Source organism: Gordionus sp. m RMFG-2023, chromosome 1, assembly GCF_954871325.1.
Source record: "Gordionus sp. m RMFG-2023 chromosome 1, tfGorSpeb1-WG-v2, whole genome shotgun sequence".
NCBI lineage: Eukaryota > Metazoa > Nematomorpha > Gordioida > Chordodea > Parachordodidae > Gordionus > Gordionus sp. m RMFG-2023.
The window spans coordinates 68,290,117-68,308,741 of record NC_088775.1 but is presented as its reverse complement, the minus strand read 5'-3'; the positions used below and the strand labels follow the sequence as shown (position 1 = coordinate 68,308,741).

Genomic DNA, 18,625 nt, shown 5'->3' with positions numbered 1-18,625 from the left:
GTTTAACATAAAGATAATTAAGATAATAATTTATAAAATAAAATATTATTAAATATATGAGTTATGATAAAGTGAGATGTTAATATTAATTAAATTAGTAAATAATTAGGTTTTAAAATACATAAAATGAAGAAATTTTATTACAATTTTTTTTACAAGTATTTTATATTGTAATTCATATTTATAATAAAATTCTTAAATAATATTTTATGGCCAGTTAACCATAGTATAGAGCCAGTTAATACATAATGTTTTGACTGGCAAGAAAAATAAATTCCACATAACCTCAACTAGCTCAAAAACTATTATTGATAGCTTTGATTCACCTTCTATTTTAGAGATTAAGAATTGGGCGACACATATTTATTAATTTTGTTTGATTGAACCTTCTTAATTATTATATTTTGAAAAAAGCAAAATCATGGCCAGTCATGCCACATCTCCCCTGAACAAAATTTTCTACGTTAAATAACGAAAGAAGGAGAAAGAAAGAAAGAAAGAAAGAAAGAAAGAAAGAAAGAAAGAAAGAAAGAAAGAAAGAAAAGAAAGAAACACTTCATTTTTTAGGCTAATTTTACCTCTACTGACACCGTCCGTTCCTCGTAATATAGTGCATTCTTCGATTGTCCCATAAGAATCAAACATTTGTCTCACATCGTCTTCTGTTTGATGCTTCCCTAACATTCCAACGAACAGCTTCCTTTCTTGATTTTTGTTTTCGTTGTCAGCTGGTTTGACTTGGATTGGTCTACTCATCTATTAACGAATAATAAATCATAAATGTTACAATTATTAGGTGTAATATTAGATTTTTTTTAAATTTAAACTATAGAATGCAAATTAGAATGCATGAACAAGTCCACGTCAGGTTGAAACCCCTTTCGACTAAACTGAGTCAATATGAACTCTAGAAAAAATCTGAATTTGTAAAGTAGAAATTGATTTTAATTATTTTTTAAATTATGCATAGACTTGGAAGAAAGCTTTTTTTCTTTTTGATACTTTAAAAAAAGAGTAGAACTCCAACCTTCTAAAAGTTGGGCTATATCTATCTGACAATTAAAATAAATTTAGATCAGTTTAGAAAAATAGGTCCGATGCAAAGTTCTAATGCAAATCATCTACCATCAATTTGTATTTTATTATGATCATATTTAAGAGAATTTTTGTTAAAATTTTTATTGAAAAATTAATTAACTGTAACTAGTTACTTTCAAATAATGGAATTACTCACTTTTCAAAAATTACTATAATAAGATAGAATTTGGAGTAATCCTGTATGTTCCTGGAATATTTCTTTTACAAAGTCTTTAGAAAATATCATTTAAAATACACCCTGATTACATGCCTAAATAAACCAAAAATTAGGCTTTTTAATCAAATGTTATATATATTTTGCAAAATATATCACTCAAAACGATTAAAGCCCTGCAACTGCAAGTCGGGACAAGTTTTATCTTAAAAAAATTTAAAAATTCCAAAAAATAAAATACAATATAGTTTTTTTCTGTTTTTAAATAATAAGGTAATTGATAATGAGCTCTCTGCAATGAAGACAAAGTAATTATAGCGACTTTTTAAAAAATATTGTGTCTTATATTTTTCTTACCTGGGCCTTAAAACAAATAAAATATTATGGATCGGTTAAAAATTAATAAAAATTTATAGTCGGATAAAATGGATATTTGCACACCGTATTAGCATGCTTAACTTAATATCAAAAGGGGCTTAGTGGAGACCCAGATAGATAGGACCCTTTTTGTTCAAACTAACTATTTTCCAACCAATCTGGATAAATAAAACATTCTGAATTCTCCATGGACTTATTATAGCATAGACTGCTTAACATTGCAAAAAGACGTTCCTTGATTGATCGAAAAAAAGTTGGTTTTATTAATTGCCCACCAATTTTATATTAAAATTTATTGTAGCTTTGTAGGAAAATATTTTTAAAAAATGGCACTTTGATTTTTATTTTGAAAATAAATTTCGAAATTATAATAATTTAAATGAAAATGTGTTAAGAGAATTATGAAAAATTAAACCCATATATTTATAATGTTTAAAAAATACAATTAATTCTTAAATTTACAATAAATAAAATTCGGGAGCCTCTATAATTGTCTAATTTTACAATGCCATGCTTGTTCCCCAATTTATATTGGTCTACTCAAAATTTTTAACTAATCTAATTTATAAATGATTATCATTTTTGTAAAAATAAATATTTACTGTCTATTTTTATGAATTTGATTATACACTAGTTATATTTAATTGTAAATAATTTTTTTATTTTTGTGCGCCCATTGCTATGACGTCTATAGGTTAGCCCAGTTGAGAGATCTAAACGCCACTGATTTCCTATATCACCTTTCAATTTCAATGCGATCTAACGTCATCCCCTCGGTGGTAGAAGTGCCCGTCCCTCGCCAAGTCATTGATTATATTACCCCTTACCAAATCAAAATTAGCAAAAAAAAATTTAAAAATAAATTTGAATAGTATTTTTATAAAGGTCAAAGAGAAAACTTGTCCTTGATAGAAAAATTACTGAGAATTCAGTTAAATGTAGTTTCCATCCGATTTTCATATATCTTATCTTTAGTTTGTAGAAGGGTAAGACGGGATCATTATATTTTATTGTCATGGCGTCATTGGAAAGTAACGGATGAGCGTATAGAAATCAAAAAAATTCTCAAAATTTTGAAATATAAATAATTACCTTTTTTTATAAAAAAAAATCATAACAAATTTATTTGTAAAATACTCAAGGAACTTCGATCGGATAGAAATAAAAACAAATAAAATATCTATTTTTTCATGAAAAATATATCCACGAATCAAAATATATTTTAATTCTACATTTTTATAATATACCAACCAAATATAAGATTATATTATGATTGGCATTATGAAATGTTTAATTTTGAAATAATTATTATTTTTTCTAATGTTTTTATATTTACACAGCTTTATGCATTAACACAATCTTCCATCTCTCTTAGAAAATTTGCCTGTCTCTTAAATATCATTTTAAGCAAATAAAAATTTTCCCCTTACACCCTCACTCTCTCTTCCTCCAAAAATACAATATTAAACAGTAATTTGAAAGAAAAATAAGCAGAATTTAATTTTTTTAAATAATAACTATAATTGAAAATTTTTAGAAAAAAAACTTTTTTGTAAAAAACGTAGAAAATCATATTTATTCATTAAAATATAATATAGTCAACGGTCTGCAATCTTAAAGAGCTCCAATAAAAATGGAGAAAAACTAACCTAATAGTGCCCCCTTCCCATAAACTAGTAATTTTTACTAGGGAGGGAACATTGAAGGTCAATTTTTAAGGGCACTTGCCTATGTAGTGATGGCCAAAATTACTTCCTATAAAATCTTCTACCGCTCCAATTTATTTATAAACTATCATCGTATAAGAGTGGAAATTTAAACCTAATATACTAAATGTGTTATGCATTATTGGCTAATATTTGAAAAATATTTACTCCTTCAATTTTTAGTAAAAGTAACAAAAAATAAATGTAAATTATATAGTTTAGATTTATAAATATAAATTAATAATTCCTCGAAATAGATTTTAGGAAGTTTTTTTAAAATTTAAATTTTTACAAAAATTCCCCAAAATTTTTTAAAAATATCTAAATTAAATTTCATTCACTTAATTATCGCTTATTAAAATATTAACAGTGAATTAATATATTTTGAAGTCCTTTAGTATTATAAAAATATTATGTATATGATCTTCGTTTCTTTGGTGTAGTCCTAGCAAGTGATGGACTAACCTAACATGCTATGAGGCATATTGGTCCAAAAAATATATCACATTTTTGTAAAAAATGACAACTTACACTTATTTCAAAATCATTTAAGGCTTCGGAATCTGAAATATAATTGAGATAATCTGATAATTCCAAAAGCATTTAAATAGTGATATGTTTACAAATTTTTTATATACGAGAATTTAAAATTATTATAATGTATAAACAAAGATACATGTTTCATAATATATTCAGGCATAAAAAATTTTGCGTATTATGAACATTTTATTTTATATTTTAATTTTAAAATAAAATCTAAGCTCATGAAAAAAATTAATATATTTTTTTATCAAATAATAATAAAAATTTATACAATTTGAAATAAAGTTTATTTTATATACAGTCCAATTTAATAATCATAATATACATTATATATTTTTTTAAGTTATTATCACTAAAACTACACTGAAATACATATAAAAGAGGATAAAAAATTCAAAAACCATTTTAAAAAATAAATTTTTTAAAAAAGCATTATATTATAACGAAGGATAATTATTCTTATATAATATATTTCCGTAAAATATTGATTTATTGATTTTAGATATAGTGTGTTTTATATATACGTGGCGATGATGTAGAAAAAATATATACATCTAAGTTTATATATATACTTATTATCAAATTTAGTCTAATTTGTACGGTTTCGATAATATAATGAGGTGGGGATTCATGAAGAGAAATAAAAAAATATCCAGATAGTGGTGAAGCTTTTTCCAAATAACATAATTTGTTTAAAATAATATCTACTAAAATAATTCAGTAGCTAGACTCATTTTAATGAACATTATTTGCCCTTCATTGGGTTAATTATTTAACATTTTATATTTTCTGTTGATTATACGATTAAAAAACGAACTAGAATTAGTTGAGACCGGGGATAGTTAAATCAGTGTGTCTAACTATCTACCAATTAAATTTAAGGTACTAGGATATTTAAAATCTGTTGTAGCATATATTTTGGTTTTTCGGTCCGGCCTCTATATTTTATACTAGTTATCCTGACACAATCCAAAAATCTTGCGGCCAGAGCGGGGCTAGATTTTGCGCTGGGCTACCCACACGAAATAAGCAACTATTTAAAATTCATTTTAGTAAAACTTTGATGCCAAATATATAAAATTTCGCAAAATTTATATGTTAAATCTAAAAAACATTAATATATATAATAATTTATATTTTAGAACAAAGTTTCAACCCTTTTTTATATTTTATCATAATTAAATAATAAAAAGTGAGTTAATTAATAAAACTAGTAAAAAGCCCGTCAAAATGGATGGGGAATTAGATTTTTATTCATTTTTTACGATAGATGCCATTCCAGGTCCAAGCTCACAATATTAGGAAACCCAAAATCTTATAATTATAAAAAAGTTTATCAAGCCCAGCTCAACCCTTAATAATTTGTAAAAGATATTCCCAAGTCAGGTGCAAGCTAATATTAATAGCATGAATAAAAAAAAATTTAGTCCCAAAAAGATTCCGATTTTAACCTTGAAAGTCCAGTCGATATCGATGAATAATGATTTCAACATCAAAAGTTTTGCTAACGAGTTTGGACCCAAAAAAATTCTGAAATAGTTGAGAAAGTCAAATTCGATCCCAATAACACTTTTGAGTTTAAGACGATGCTGGAAATATTAATCAAGTTATGTTATGATTTGTTAATTCATTTTTTTAAAAAAAAAGTATTGTTATATAATATATAATATTTTTAAAAACATTCATCAACAATATAAATGCCGTTTCTAATGGAAGTTAGGATTACGGTGATAAATTTGATGACATAATCTTTGATTGTCTATGTTAGTAAGAGTATTCCAAACTTTTTTAAAGTTTTTTTATTTTTTTTTATATTTAAATTCGATTTTAACTTATATTTTACTTTAACCTTCTTTTTTTTTAAATGTATCTTGGTAGTTGTAATTTTGTAAACTAATAGTTTTTTATTCGATTATTATTAAATTTAAAACAATCATTATTTTGATTGCAACCAGTTAAACCCACGTTTTTGTAAATTTTGCCAAACCAGAGCATTGGGAAGATTTGTGCTCAGCGGACCAAGGGGCACATGAGTCTGATCCAATTTATTTTAAAATTAATTAAATCTAATCTTTGAAATCCTATAATAGATATTATGATAATATCTCTCGTTAAATTGTATTATGTCAGCGCATTCAAATTCTATAGAGGAGATCTGGGTAAAGAGATTGACGGGATAACAATGTTAACGAAATAAATTCTTAACCTTTAAACGTAAAGACTTCAAATTTGGTGTGAAGATGTCTTATTATATCTAATTTCTTAGTTATGTTCACCTTTTGAAATCTTTCCCTGTTTGACATACTTTGCCAAAAAACAGTTTTTTACCGCTGTTTTAAAATTATAAAAATTGCCCTCTAGTTTTTTTTCGCTTTGCAAAATGTATCAAGGCTTAGTATTTAAAATTTTGAATATAGGTTTCTTAAAGCAATAGATATAAAATGAAATTTATCGAAAGTTTATAGATTAATTAGAAGTCACGCAATAACGATTTGTTCAAGTTGTTATGAGAAAAACGGTTAAATGTTCCATCTGATTAAAACTGTAAAAAGATTATTTTTAAATATTAACGTCTACACCATATAAAAAGATAAGTAAAATTTTAAAGTCGGAAAGAGGAAGAATAATGTGCCTAAATTGGGCACACTCAAAATATGCCATTTTTGATATAATTTTTTACATTCCGGTAAGTTTATACTGAAAAGTCATGAATAGATGTTAAAATTGCAATATTATCTTCAATTAAACAATATAGTTATGTTCAATTTTATTTTATCTACTTTACAGTGATGCTTAGTCACTTTACCCTCAGTATGCAGTAAAATGTCGAAAATGACATACTTCACATATAAATCACAGCTCCTAAAGTATTATAGGTAGAGAGCTGCACTTTTTTTATTTTATAGATGAGGAATTTGACTATATATGAATATATATTTTGTTCTGATTTGTTAATGTTTCAAAATATTATGGTAAAAATGCAAAATACCAATCGTTTTATCCGGTTTCCCCTACTTAAAAATATGTGAAAATGTAATGAATTTGTGTTCGATTAATCATCGGGAGTAAGACTAACAAGTAATAAGCATCCTATATAATATATCAAATGAAGGTTTAAATCCTCCCCTATCACCTATATGAAATTAAAATCATAATGTAATTTATTAGTATTTTTTGTCCTCTTTCAGCTGAGGTATATGGACACATCAGACCGGGGTACGTAGGACCATTATTATTATTAAAATATAACTATAAAATTATATTTTCTAAAAAAACTTAAATAGGAGACCGAGGCCAAATAGAATGGATTTTGTCAAAGGTTTATAAAACTTAGAGGCATTTACTAAAATGAATAGATAATACCTCTAACGTTAGTCTACTATTCTCTTTTATTTGATACAAATTACCAAAAAAAGTGGAGAAATTAGAAACGAGCAAGGGAAGAATTAATCTCAGAAACAGATTTAAAAATCGATCAGCTGTTGAATCGTCTAGGATCACATCTCAATATAAATGCGATCTAAAACATGATACATTTTTAAAAGTTTATTTTAAATATCGAAAAGATAATTGATCTGACTAAGACCATTTAATTATACCAAAATTGGTTTTTATAAACGGACTTTTTAAAGTAACACTAATCTCATATTTATAGCAATTTAGAGCCTATAAGAATATTAGAAAATTTATATATTATATAATTAATATTAAGTGTTTTTCTAATGTATTTTATTTGAAACAAATTTTTATGAAAAGAATTTTGTTTTAAATTATAAAAATGACGCTTCTTTCAATTAATTCGTGTACCTTTTTTAGATGTAATTTTTATACATAAAATTAAAAGAACAAAATAAATCATTAATATTATAGAAATAGATTATAGATAATTTTAATTTTCGAAAATACTTTGATGAAAATAAAAATATAATATATTAATATATATTGCAAAGATAGTTCCATTATCATATTAACACCTGGAATGATATCATTTTAATAGTGTTTTGTATATAAAAATAAAACTATATTAATTTAATTTAATATTGTAAAGAAATACATTATTTTTATATGAATTATAATGTTCAACAGGACTCATTTTAATGTTAATGTAACAGATAATGAGTTATAAATAGATTAGTATCATTATGATTTTAAAACGCCGTGTATATTCATATTATTAATATTATATAATCTGTCAGAGTTGTTGTTATTCCTCTTAATTTTACATATAATAATTTTTTTTAAATATAATTGAATACTTATATTCCTGTTTCGAAGAATAGTAATATGAAAAATAACTAAATTTTTATCCGATTTTAAGAAAAATTAACAAGTTTTTAACCGAAAATATCATCTTAGTTTCGGGGTTTCTTTAAACAGATAGCTCAACCTTGGAGTTAGTTGTTTTACATGGTAAACTCCTGTGGAGTAGATTGAGCTGAATGGACTAATTCTTCCGATTTTCCAACCATAATGATAGGGTTTAAGAATAAGATTACTATCAAAAATTAAAATGATAAAAAGAAGAAAGACCTTGTAAAACATTAACATTATAAACGAGTTAAATGTTATGTCTAAATGTAGGAGAAACCAGGGAATATAAGTCTAACTCAATTTATTTTAAATTTAATTTAGCCTGTAGTCTAAATTTTTAATAGATAATTAAAATAAATATAACCTTTCGGCAAAAATCATTTTCCTTATCAACACATTTTGATTTTATACAAAAAAAATTATATATTCAAAAAGTGACTAAATTTGTTTTAGCAATTTTTCACCGATATTTTTAATAAAACAAAGCTTAAATATTCTATCATAATAATAGTTCGTTTGATTTTTATATGACAACAATTTAACTATTATTTTTTATTGTGAATGAGGACCTGTTGGGGTGTAGGCTTCAAACCATGACACGTAAGGTCATATTTATATCTATAAAAAAAATGCTACTTTTTAAAAATTTATTGGATAAAAAAATTTTCTATTTTTTAGTGGTTCCCTTAATTCTTTTCTTATAAATAAAGGGATATTTTATTATTCAAATGAAAAAAAAGATTATATATTTTTATGCGTAGTCCTGCAAAGTGATGCAAAATCGCTCCTGAGCAGATTCTCAAAAACGGATAACTCAATATTTTAGGCAGAAAAATATTGCATAGGTTTAAAGATTTCTCTAATAGATGTCCAAATATATATTATTATTTTTTGTATATAATTTTTATTATACTAACATTTATAATGTATTTTTATTATTAAAAATAATATTATTGTATTTATATAATATATTAGTAGACAGACAAGTTAGTCAGATATTCGATATTAGCCAATATTTTTTACTAATATGCAATTTGGGTTTTTACAAATACCGACTAGATACCCCTCGGTCTCCCTTATATTTTAGCGGGAACAGGATACATCACCAAATATCGTTATATAAGAAATAAAAGAATTATTTATTAAATTATTAATTTCATGAAAAAATTCATTTGCGATTCGTTTCAAATTAAATTTGTAAAAAATAAAATGAAACATTGACCCTTTTAGTGGCATATTTAAAAATAAAATTAATCTATTATTCGGATTATAATTAATGTTTAAATCCAACAATGATTTTTAATAAAATAAAATAAATAATGAATATTTTACTTATAATATATAAATGGTCAGGTGAAAGTTTATTTTTTTTAAATAGGATGTCCATATAAGTTTGACCTTTGAACCTTTTCAAATGTCATACAAAGTGTGCTACTTAAAGCTGTCCACCATTTGTCACTAAAACATACATCTATGTTAATTATAAATGTTATTATATCATTTTATAATGTAATTTACCATTATAGAGTAAGTTGATATTTTATGATTTTAAAAATTATATTATAATTTTATTTTATATTTTAAAAGAGTTTGACAAATTGTTCGGCATATGGCCGAAGATTTTTTTTGGTATAATTTAAGATCATTTGAAAAATAGGAAGAAATATTATATAATTAGAAAAATATTAAGCCAACGAACCCATCTTATATCTTTTTTAAAAAAATAATATTCGCTATTTTAAAGGTGATCGGGTACCATAAACTAAAATTGTGTTTTTATTAAACATTTAATAATGCATAAAAATGATAAATGAATAGCTTATATTATAATTTAATAAAATATTTGCAGATATCAAAAAAATGATATTATATGATCTTAAGGACTCGGAGGAATCTAACAGATGGTTAGCCTTTAATTTTAGGTTTCATATTTAAAATAAATATCAAAGTTTATCTATATAATATTGTATGCGACAAAATTTGTCATTTTTATAAATATAAATACAGTATGGTATGAGTATATGTGGTATGCATTTCTAGAATAACGACTGAGTATTCTAAGAAAAATTCAATTTTAAAGATGAATTTAAGTTTAAAAAAATCTGATTTACGTGAAATGTAATTGAACATTGTGTACCCTATTAATTTCATACAATTTCGTCAAAATATTTTGTATAGGGGAGGGAGACCGGATATAAGTGGACATCGGGCTTGACTAGCCACTCTCTAGCTTCTTATCGATTGGATTATTTTATCTAAATATTTACCAACTATGTATAATAATACCATGTTCATGGATACCCCATCTCTACCTATATATTTATTTATTCATTTGATTATTCAAAAAAAAATCTTCAAAAACTTTTTCAGCACCCTGAACAAAATTGTGTTCTACTTTTTTTTGCCTAGCGAAGAATTTACGCAAAATGCATAAAATTCTTATAGATAGAATCCTTACAGTTATATTCATAAAAATCGGAATATAAAAGATTTATTCATCGCTCTATAAATATATGACTATTGTTTAATAATAATAAATAGGTAATAAGTAACCAAGCATGTGTTTATTCTCCATAATAATCATGACGAAAAATATTATTAACTTAAGATTATGTATGCCTATTATTCCTTTTTATATGAGACTGGGAATCTCATGAACACGATCTTGCGAGCCTTGGGCGTTTCTTCTAGAGCACTCAGCTCTAATGAATAATTTTTTAGCCATCTACAATATGTATATGCGGCTATATTTTTTTTAATATCGAATTACCATATAAAATTTTTGTAACATTTATGATTTATACCCTCAAAAGTAACTTTTTTTATATGCTGCAATTTATCAAAAATAAAAAATAACAAAGGTTTTAGTTATCCAATAACTATCTTATATAAAAGATCAAACCTTATTCTATATAAAATTATTCTTTATTTGAACAAAAAATATGTTTAAAACTATCAAATTAAATTTTAAAGGTATTGAGGTTCTGGAGCGACTTTTCAGAGGTTCATATGAGCTTTTTGAATGTTATTTTTAAAATTTATTTTTGGTTATTATAAAAATCATATAATTTATTCGCGTCAATAATCATATAAATCGCCTAAAGTTTTTGGTTAATGTTATCTCTTTTTCTAAGTTGTAATATAATAATATTCGCGTTCTCATAGCTTCAGTCAAATCCATTATTTTTTTGATAAATATTACATAAAATTGTGGTGCAATTAAATAATTTATTAATACACTTCAATGCAAAGAGAATCGGCTGTCATATTGAATTTAATCATATATTGCCACAGACAAAATAGATTCAGATCATTCAAATATTTCTCTAAGGCTATTCAAAACTGGCTCTTATAGATCCAAAAATGATGTAACCGCTTGATGTCGAAAGCACTGTCGGGCATACCTTTTTTCTTTCTTGTAGCACAAGAAGTTTCCTAAATAATTCTATTCAGCAAATTATGTTAAGATATCTGGACATTTCATACACTTCAGAAATGTTGCCTAGTCATAGTTATTAGTAAAGATAAATTGAATTAATTTTTTTGGTTGATAAAGTTTACTTGCGCCCATCAATGATAAAGGTTTAAAGAATGTAATAAATTATACCTTAAATTTTCATGGGATAAAATATGAATATAGGGAAGAAATATTTTAATTCTAAATTTTTGCTAAAATTTAAAATAGAATATAATCTATTTTAATAGAATATAATCTATTTTAAATAGAATACTTTGCAATTCACATTTCATATAAACCTTTTATGTTTTTTCAGAATATTTTGCCACGAGTAGGATTTCTCTCCCCCTTTCCTCCTGGCTACGCTTCTAGATTCGATCCTTCAAAATTAAATAAGCATGCCATGGGAGATTTAAGTTTTGTATATTTGCTAAAAACCCCGATTGTTTTTTAATAAAACTTGTATGGTAAGACCCAAAAAATATTTTTTTAATGAAATTCTATAACTCCTTATTTTTTAGTTTATCATTTTTCTTCTGAAAAAAAATAATTGTTATATTGGTAAATTTATTAATCAATATTTAATCATTCCCCCCCCCCCCCGATAAATTCTTACTCATTAGTTAGTAAAATACATATAATATAATTATTTATTTATTTATTATTAGAAAACTGTTTTTATTAAACCTTCATAACTATTTATATGTAAAAGTATATTTCATGTTATTATATCAGAAGCGAATATACACCAAAGGGACCTAAAATTAGGCCACGTGTTAAATTAATTATGTTCTAAACATTATACATTTATCTCCTCTAGGCCATTAAATGTATAAAATATTTTATTGAAATCATAATTTTTTTATCATGAATAATCGATCCTAAATATTACATTATATTGTGTATATATTTCTAAATTTCTCCTACAAATCAATCTACAAATTGAAATTTAAAACGTCAACCCTTTTATAGTATTAGCCCATAATATTAAACCTATAATTAAATTTCTCTATGTAACATAATCTTAAGCGTTAAGTGAGATAAAACATTGAAATTAAAACTAAAAATTATTTAAATATATAAGATCTCTAGGATCAGATATTTAAACCTAACTTGCCAATATTTTATTGATAAAGTTAGTGGCCAGGCAACATTCTGATCTCTATTATATTATCTCGTTGACGAGAATGTATAGGGTTTTATTTTCTAATCATGGCCTTAAGTTTGAAACTAATTTTTAAAGAATATATTTTAAAATGTATCGATACCAATACAAATTGAAGAATTCGTCGATACCGTTAGATAAAATCATTGATAAACTTTTGATACATTTTTTGTACTGTGTTTTATTAATCCTTAACAACTGACTGGATGCTATACCAAGTCAGAGTTTAAGGATGTTGTTAATTTGAGCCCATTGAGATTGTAGAGGCTAGTGGCGCCACTGTGTCTTGGTACAGAGAACAATCACATAATAGCTTAAACACTGGATAAGGCTGGCATGCTTAGGCCAATATGAAAAAAAAAAATTTATTATCAAAGGTACGAAAATTTATTCCTAGCAAGATTCAAGATAAAACAAAGAATTTAGAAGCACTAAAGCCTATAAAATAAAAAAAATTAAAACGAAATATTCAAAAATTTTACCATCACCATTATAAATAATCAACATTCCATATTTCAGAATATGAGATCTGATATCTCTGTAGTTTTGATATACTTATAATTAAGTAGCGAATCATAAAAAAAAGATAGTCAAAAGACTTGGGGCATCTTTGGAAATTGTGATTCCAAAATAAAAAGGATTGGTTAGGATGAAATTGAGAACAATTATAATAGATTTTTTACCCTCAACGGCTAAAGTTGAGCAATTTTTTAGTAAAATAATGTAAATTCTTTTAGAATTGAAAATTGAAGAGGAACGCTGATCCCATAAGAATTATAGCGTCTCGGGGAAAGGCCCCCTTTTAAAATTATTTTTTACATAATTTAGAAATTTTTTATACAAAAATATGATTATTAAAATAAAATGTGCCTTCTAAAATATTGTTTATTCTTAGATTTTTATGATTTTTTAAGGCACTTTTTTAAATAGAAGAATAAATTTCTGAGATTATTTTACAGAGTAGAAAATTAAGAAGGAGATATTATTAATTTAGAAGAAATGTGAATTTTCGTCTAGATACCAAAAGAAAAGTATATTATGAAAACATATATTTTACCTTTACTCATATTTTAACTATAATCATATTTTCCGTGAAGGGGGGGGGGGGGTGGAGGTTAAACACCTTCTCATTCTCTGCCTACACCCCTGCGCCAGTTATAATCACATCTTTTATCTCTATGTATAAATGTTTCTCACTCTTTGGAGGTCAATTATAATAACCAATTTTTGCATGATACGGAACGTTTTAGAATTATAATAATACTAAGCTGATTTGTATTGTATATATGAATTTTTTTTAAATTACCCCTGGTAATGTTTTTTGTTCATGTAGAGCTTCCTGTGCTTTAAATGCTGATTCGTTGCAATAGTAAGTCAGGAAAGCGCAACCTAAAATTTATAAAAGGATTATGGATGTTTAAATAATGTAATATTACATTCTCCCATTTTAAATGCATAAATATTATGAGGAAAAATTAATACTTTATAAGCACATACACAAATATACAATAATTTCATAAACATATTTGGAAATTTTAATATTCAGCGCCATGGCTATGTAAGAAACTTGCTCACCATGCTTAATCCGTAAGTAATGCCTAAAATATCTTTTAATAAAATTTTTTTAATATCTTACAAAAAATTAACTATTTGTACATCTATGCAGTGGCGTATCCAGTATTTTTTTATGGGGATAGGGGGGGGGGAATTTTTTTGAGGGCTTCGCCCCCAAACCTCCCTTACCTGGCCTTCGGCCAGCTTTTCCCCGGCCTTCGACTGGGTCTTATGTTTTAGCTATTATATTAAATTATTCATAATTTAATAATAATTATATTTCCATTTTTAACTATTATCTACTAATTCGTGCTTATGGATATACAAGTCTATTTTTTTATTATTTTAAGTTAGGTATATTATATTTAATAAAGTTTTTTTAAATGTAAAGTTGAAATAAAGTTTAATGTCATTTTTTAAAAAAAATTTGCTTTAAAAACTAGCCTCAGCTTAAATTCTCATACAATATAAGTAGAAAATAATTTTTTTATTGAAAATACTAATAGTAGTGTATAAAATATTGACTAGAAAAAAATTTAAGAAACAAGTTTTTTTTAACTTCTTATCAAATACAATATTATACAAAATTTTTTATTAAATACTATGAATATAATGTGATTTTTAATTTTCGTGGGAATGTTGCCAATTCATCAAGAATTTAGTTTGTCGTTGGAACCAAATCTCTGTGGATATTTAACAGAGCTAACCCATTTAGCCGAGATTCGGAAGTAGTACTTCGTAAATATGTTTTCAACCTTCTCTAGTTGGCTACCTTTCATTCATACATGTTGTAAGAGGCAAACATGCAAGAATATAAAACAACTTCAAAATATTAGGAAATTGAACCAAGGTTTCTTTACACAGATTGAGCGCATCAATAGCATGCTCAGGTAAAATATCTAAACGTAGTAAATATTTATACCACAATTCGAATTCACTGCTTAAATTTATTTCAGTATCAATATCATAGGAATAAAATTTTGCTAAATATTTAATTTTACCAATAATGGCATTAGAAAACGAAGAAATCTTTGGGTAATAAAACTTGAAGTTTGCTAAAGACTTGTTTTTTATCTAAAAACCGTACTTTTATGCGATAAAAAATATCTAAGAATGGAATGAAAATGGATATTTTATAATATTCTTCAGTTGAGCCAATATTTATTTTACATCTCAATAATTGCCTAGGTGCTAGACGAGGTTTAGATCTTTGGGTAATAAAACTTGAAGATTGCTAAAGACTTGTTTTTTATCTAAAAACCGTACTTTTATTTGCGATAAAAAGGTATCTAAGAATGGGATGAAAATGGATATTTTATAATATTCTTCAGTTGAGTTAATATTTATTTTACATCTCAATAATTGCCTAGATGCTAGGCGAGGTTTAATTAGTGTTATATCATAAAATTTAGCCTTCGATTCAACGTCTAGATAAATATTATGAAAATATTCATCTACATTCATTCTTATTGTATCTACCTGTTCATATATATTTTCCGCCAAATCAATAACCTGAACCAAATCTAAATTTGGTTTATGTAAATATCTACAAAGTAGTGAGCTATAGGTAATTTATTGATGCAACTAGCAGCAATAATAAACTCTGATTGATTAATTGAATTCAATAATGATATCGCTTCTGACGACACATTACTTTTTTTCATGCTCAGCCTTATTTAATTTTGTATTTCTAATTCTTCTGTTCTACAAAATGGAAGTAAATGAAAAATATTTAAAAAATTATAGATATTTATTAATAATTAAAATATCAGAGTTGTTAACGCTCTTTTTTTAAAGTAGCTAGCTCCCGCTCCTACCTTCGCAAAAGGAGCTAGCTCCCGCTACTACATTTTTAAAAGGAGCTAGCTCCAGCTACTACATTTTTAAAAGGAGCTAGCTCCCGCTCTAAGTAATGGAGTGCCACTCCATAGCCGCTCCTTTGATTTTCATTTTTTAGAAGGTATTCTAAACAAAATCATATATTTTTTTATCAAAAAGCTTTATTTATATTAAATGATCTATCAAAATATTTTAATCTTTTTTAAAAGTAATAAATTTTCTTAATTAGAATCTAATAAGCATCCACGCCTCTCCCCTAAGACCTGTTTTGCAATACTAAATAGGCACTCCACAGGAGTATTAGGGGGAAGCGGGGTATTGTATTTTATAAAGATATTTTATAATTCAGGGAATTTATCAAAAATAGTATTTTTGGTATCATTATTTAAAATATATTTGTCCAATATATTATCTTCCTGATGATCAATTTCATGGAATCCAAAAAAATCTTCCAAATCAATTTGTATGCTTTTTTAGATTGAAGCTGCTCACTTTTGAAAATTAAAAAGTTTTATTTAAACACCACAGACATTTTACCCTTAAAATTGTTTGATCATTTGGATCAACATCTTTTAGAAGTTTAAAATATTTTCTGTATGATGGAAATGGAAATTCGATTTCTTCATCTATGATCTCTAAATCCATAATATAAAACTATTTTTTTATTATATATCTATAAAATGAATAATAATATGACTTACAAGATTTTCTAAAAAATTTTCAATGTAAAAAGGAAAACTTGATGTTTAATATTTAAAATGATTAGATGAAAAACCAATATAAAACTCGGCTAAACATTTAATAATGGATAAATTTAAATTAAATAAAATTTCATTTTTATTGAATTTTAATTAATAAATAATATTAATATTTAAAAAATAATTTAATTTATACATTAAATTTAAAGGAGCGGTGGAGCAGCACTCCTCCACCCCAGCCTTAAAAGGAGCTAGCTTCCGCTCCCCAATTTTAAAAAGGAGGGCGCTCCAGGTGTTTTTGAAAAAATGTAGCGCCGCTCCTTAACAACTCTGTAAAATATTATTAAAAATATTTATTAATTCACTCACTAATAATTTTGAAATTAATAAAATAATTATATATAATAATAAAATAAATTCCCGTTTGATTTCAATCTCTTTGAGTAAATTTCCATTTTATTAATATTTTTGAATAATGTTAATGTATTCACAAGGAAAGGAAATTTTAATAAAATTTATTTATAAAAAATAAGTTTTATGTTGGAAAAATGATATTTAAATATTTGTAAAATTTTGATTTGGGGAGGGGGGTAAAATTTTTATTAGCTTAAAATGATATTTACAAAAACAGTCAAATTTGCAATGGGGGGGATTTCCCCCTTTTCCTTCTCTTTGGTTACGCGCCTGATCCTAAGTGATCAGAATTATCGAAGTCACTGGTTGTATCTGTTTAACATTCTTTATTCTTATAAAGTTAATATTTTACACTTGGCTGAAAATGCAATGTTATTCATGGTGGTTTATCATAAGTAGGAAATTCAGGCTCAAATTCAATGTCTATTATCCTGATCAAATGTTCGAAATCTTAAATACATTTTGCAAATTTAAGAATTTCATTCCGATTTTCAAGCAGGATAACTGCCAAGATTAGTAGTCTTTAATATTAAGAGGAGATGATACCAATGATATAATGCAAATATGTTGGGAAAGGAATTTAAAAGACTAATGTAATATGACTGTCGAATTATTGCAGTGCTTAGATAGTTAATTTTACAAAATATTATAATTTGGGTTAGGACTTAATTGCAGATTATATAGAGGCAAATTTTGTTATTTGTTCTGTATATATATATATATACATATTTTAAAGCTTCAAAAAGATTGCATCTCAAAATACGAAATTCGGAAATAGAACCCAACACAATAATTCTTATGTGACAATATGGTTTTAATTTTCAGACATCAAGACTTGAGATTATTAATCCAACTTAATATTTATATAGTTTTCATAAATAGCTATTTATATAAATATCCAACCCACTTAAAATGTTATATTATACCAGATATGAAATGGAATCCTGGACCTAGAAATAAACATGCGAGAAACGGAAAAACTTTGTAAGCAGGTTTAACTATATTTCAGCAACGTGGCTTAACCTTAAATCTCTGCAAAATGACACCGAAGCCCCAACATTTTTTTTTACTTAAGCGGTTCAAAAAATAATAGTTTTTACTGAAATAGAAAATATTTTAGGAGTATAATATAACTCATATTAAATATAGAGGGTATACTAAACAATTATACACCCATCTCCTACTACTTCATGAAATTTAAAAAAATGAGAATTTAAGAATCATGAAAACATCCGGGGTACGTATTATTATTTCGCGTTGCGTGTTATAGCACTTCTTTAATTGTAGATTTTTAAAAAAAATTATATA

At 25.5% G+C, this 18,625-nt stretch overlaps 1 protein-coding gene across 2 annotated transcripts in view; it reads right to left on the bottom strand.

Annotated features, from left to right (window-relative positions):
* The window catches only part of LOC135922224 (uncharacterized), a 160,312-nt gene that overhangs the window by 19,272 nt on the left and 122,415 nt on the right, over positions 1-18,625 (bottom strand). For both annotated transcript variants that reach the window (XR_010570792.1, XM_065456638.1), the window contains exons 2-3: positions 14,119-14,201; positions 579-756 (exon numbers count right to left, since the gene is read on the bottom strand). Coding sequence is in view for 1 of the 2 variants with exons in the window: in XM_065456638.1 (XP_065312710.1) it covers positions 579-756; positions 14,119-14,201 (261 nt within the window). In the remaining variant the exon portion in view is untranslated. The remainder of the gene's footprint in view (positions 1-578; positions 757-14,118; positions 14,202-18,625) is intronic.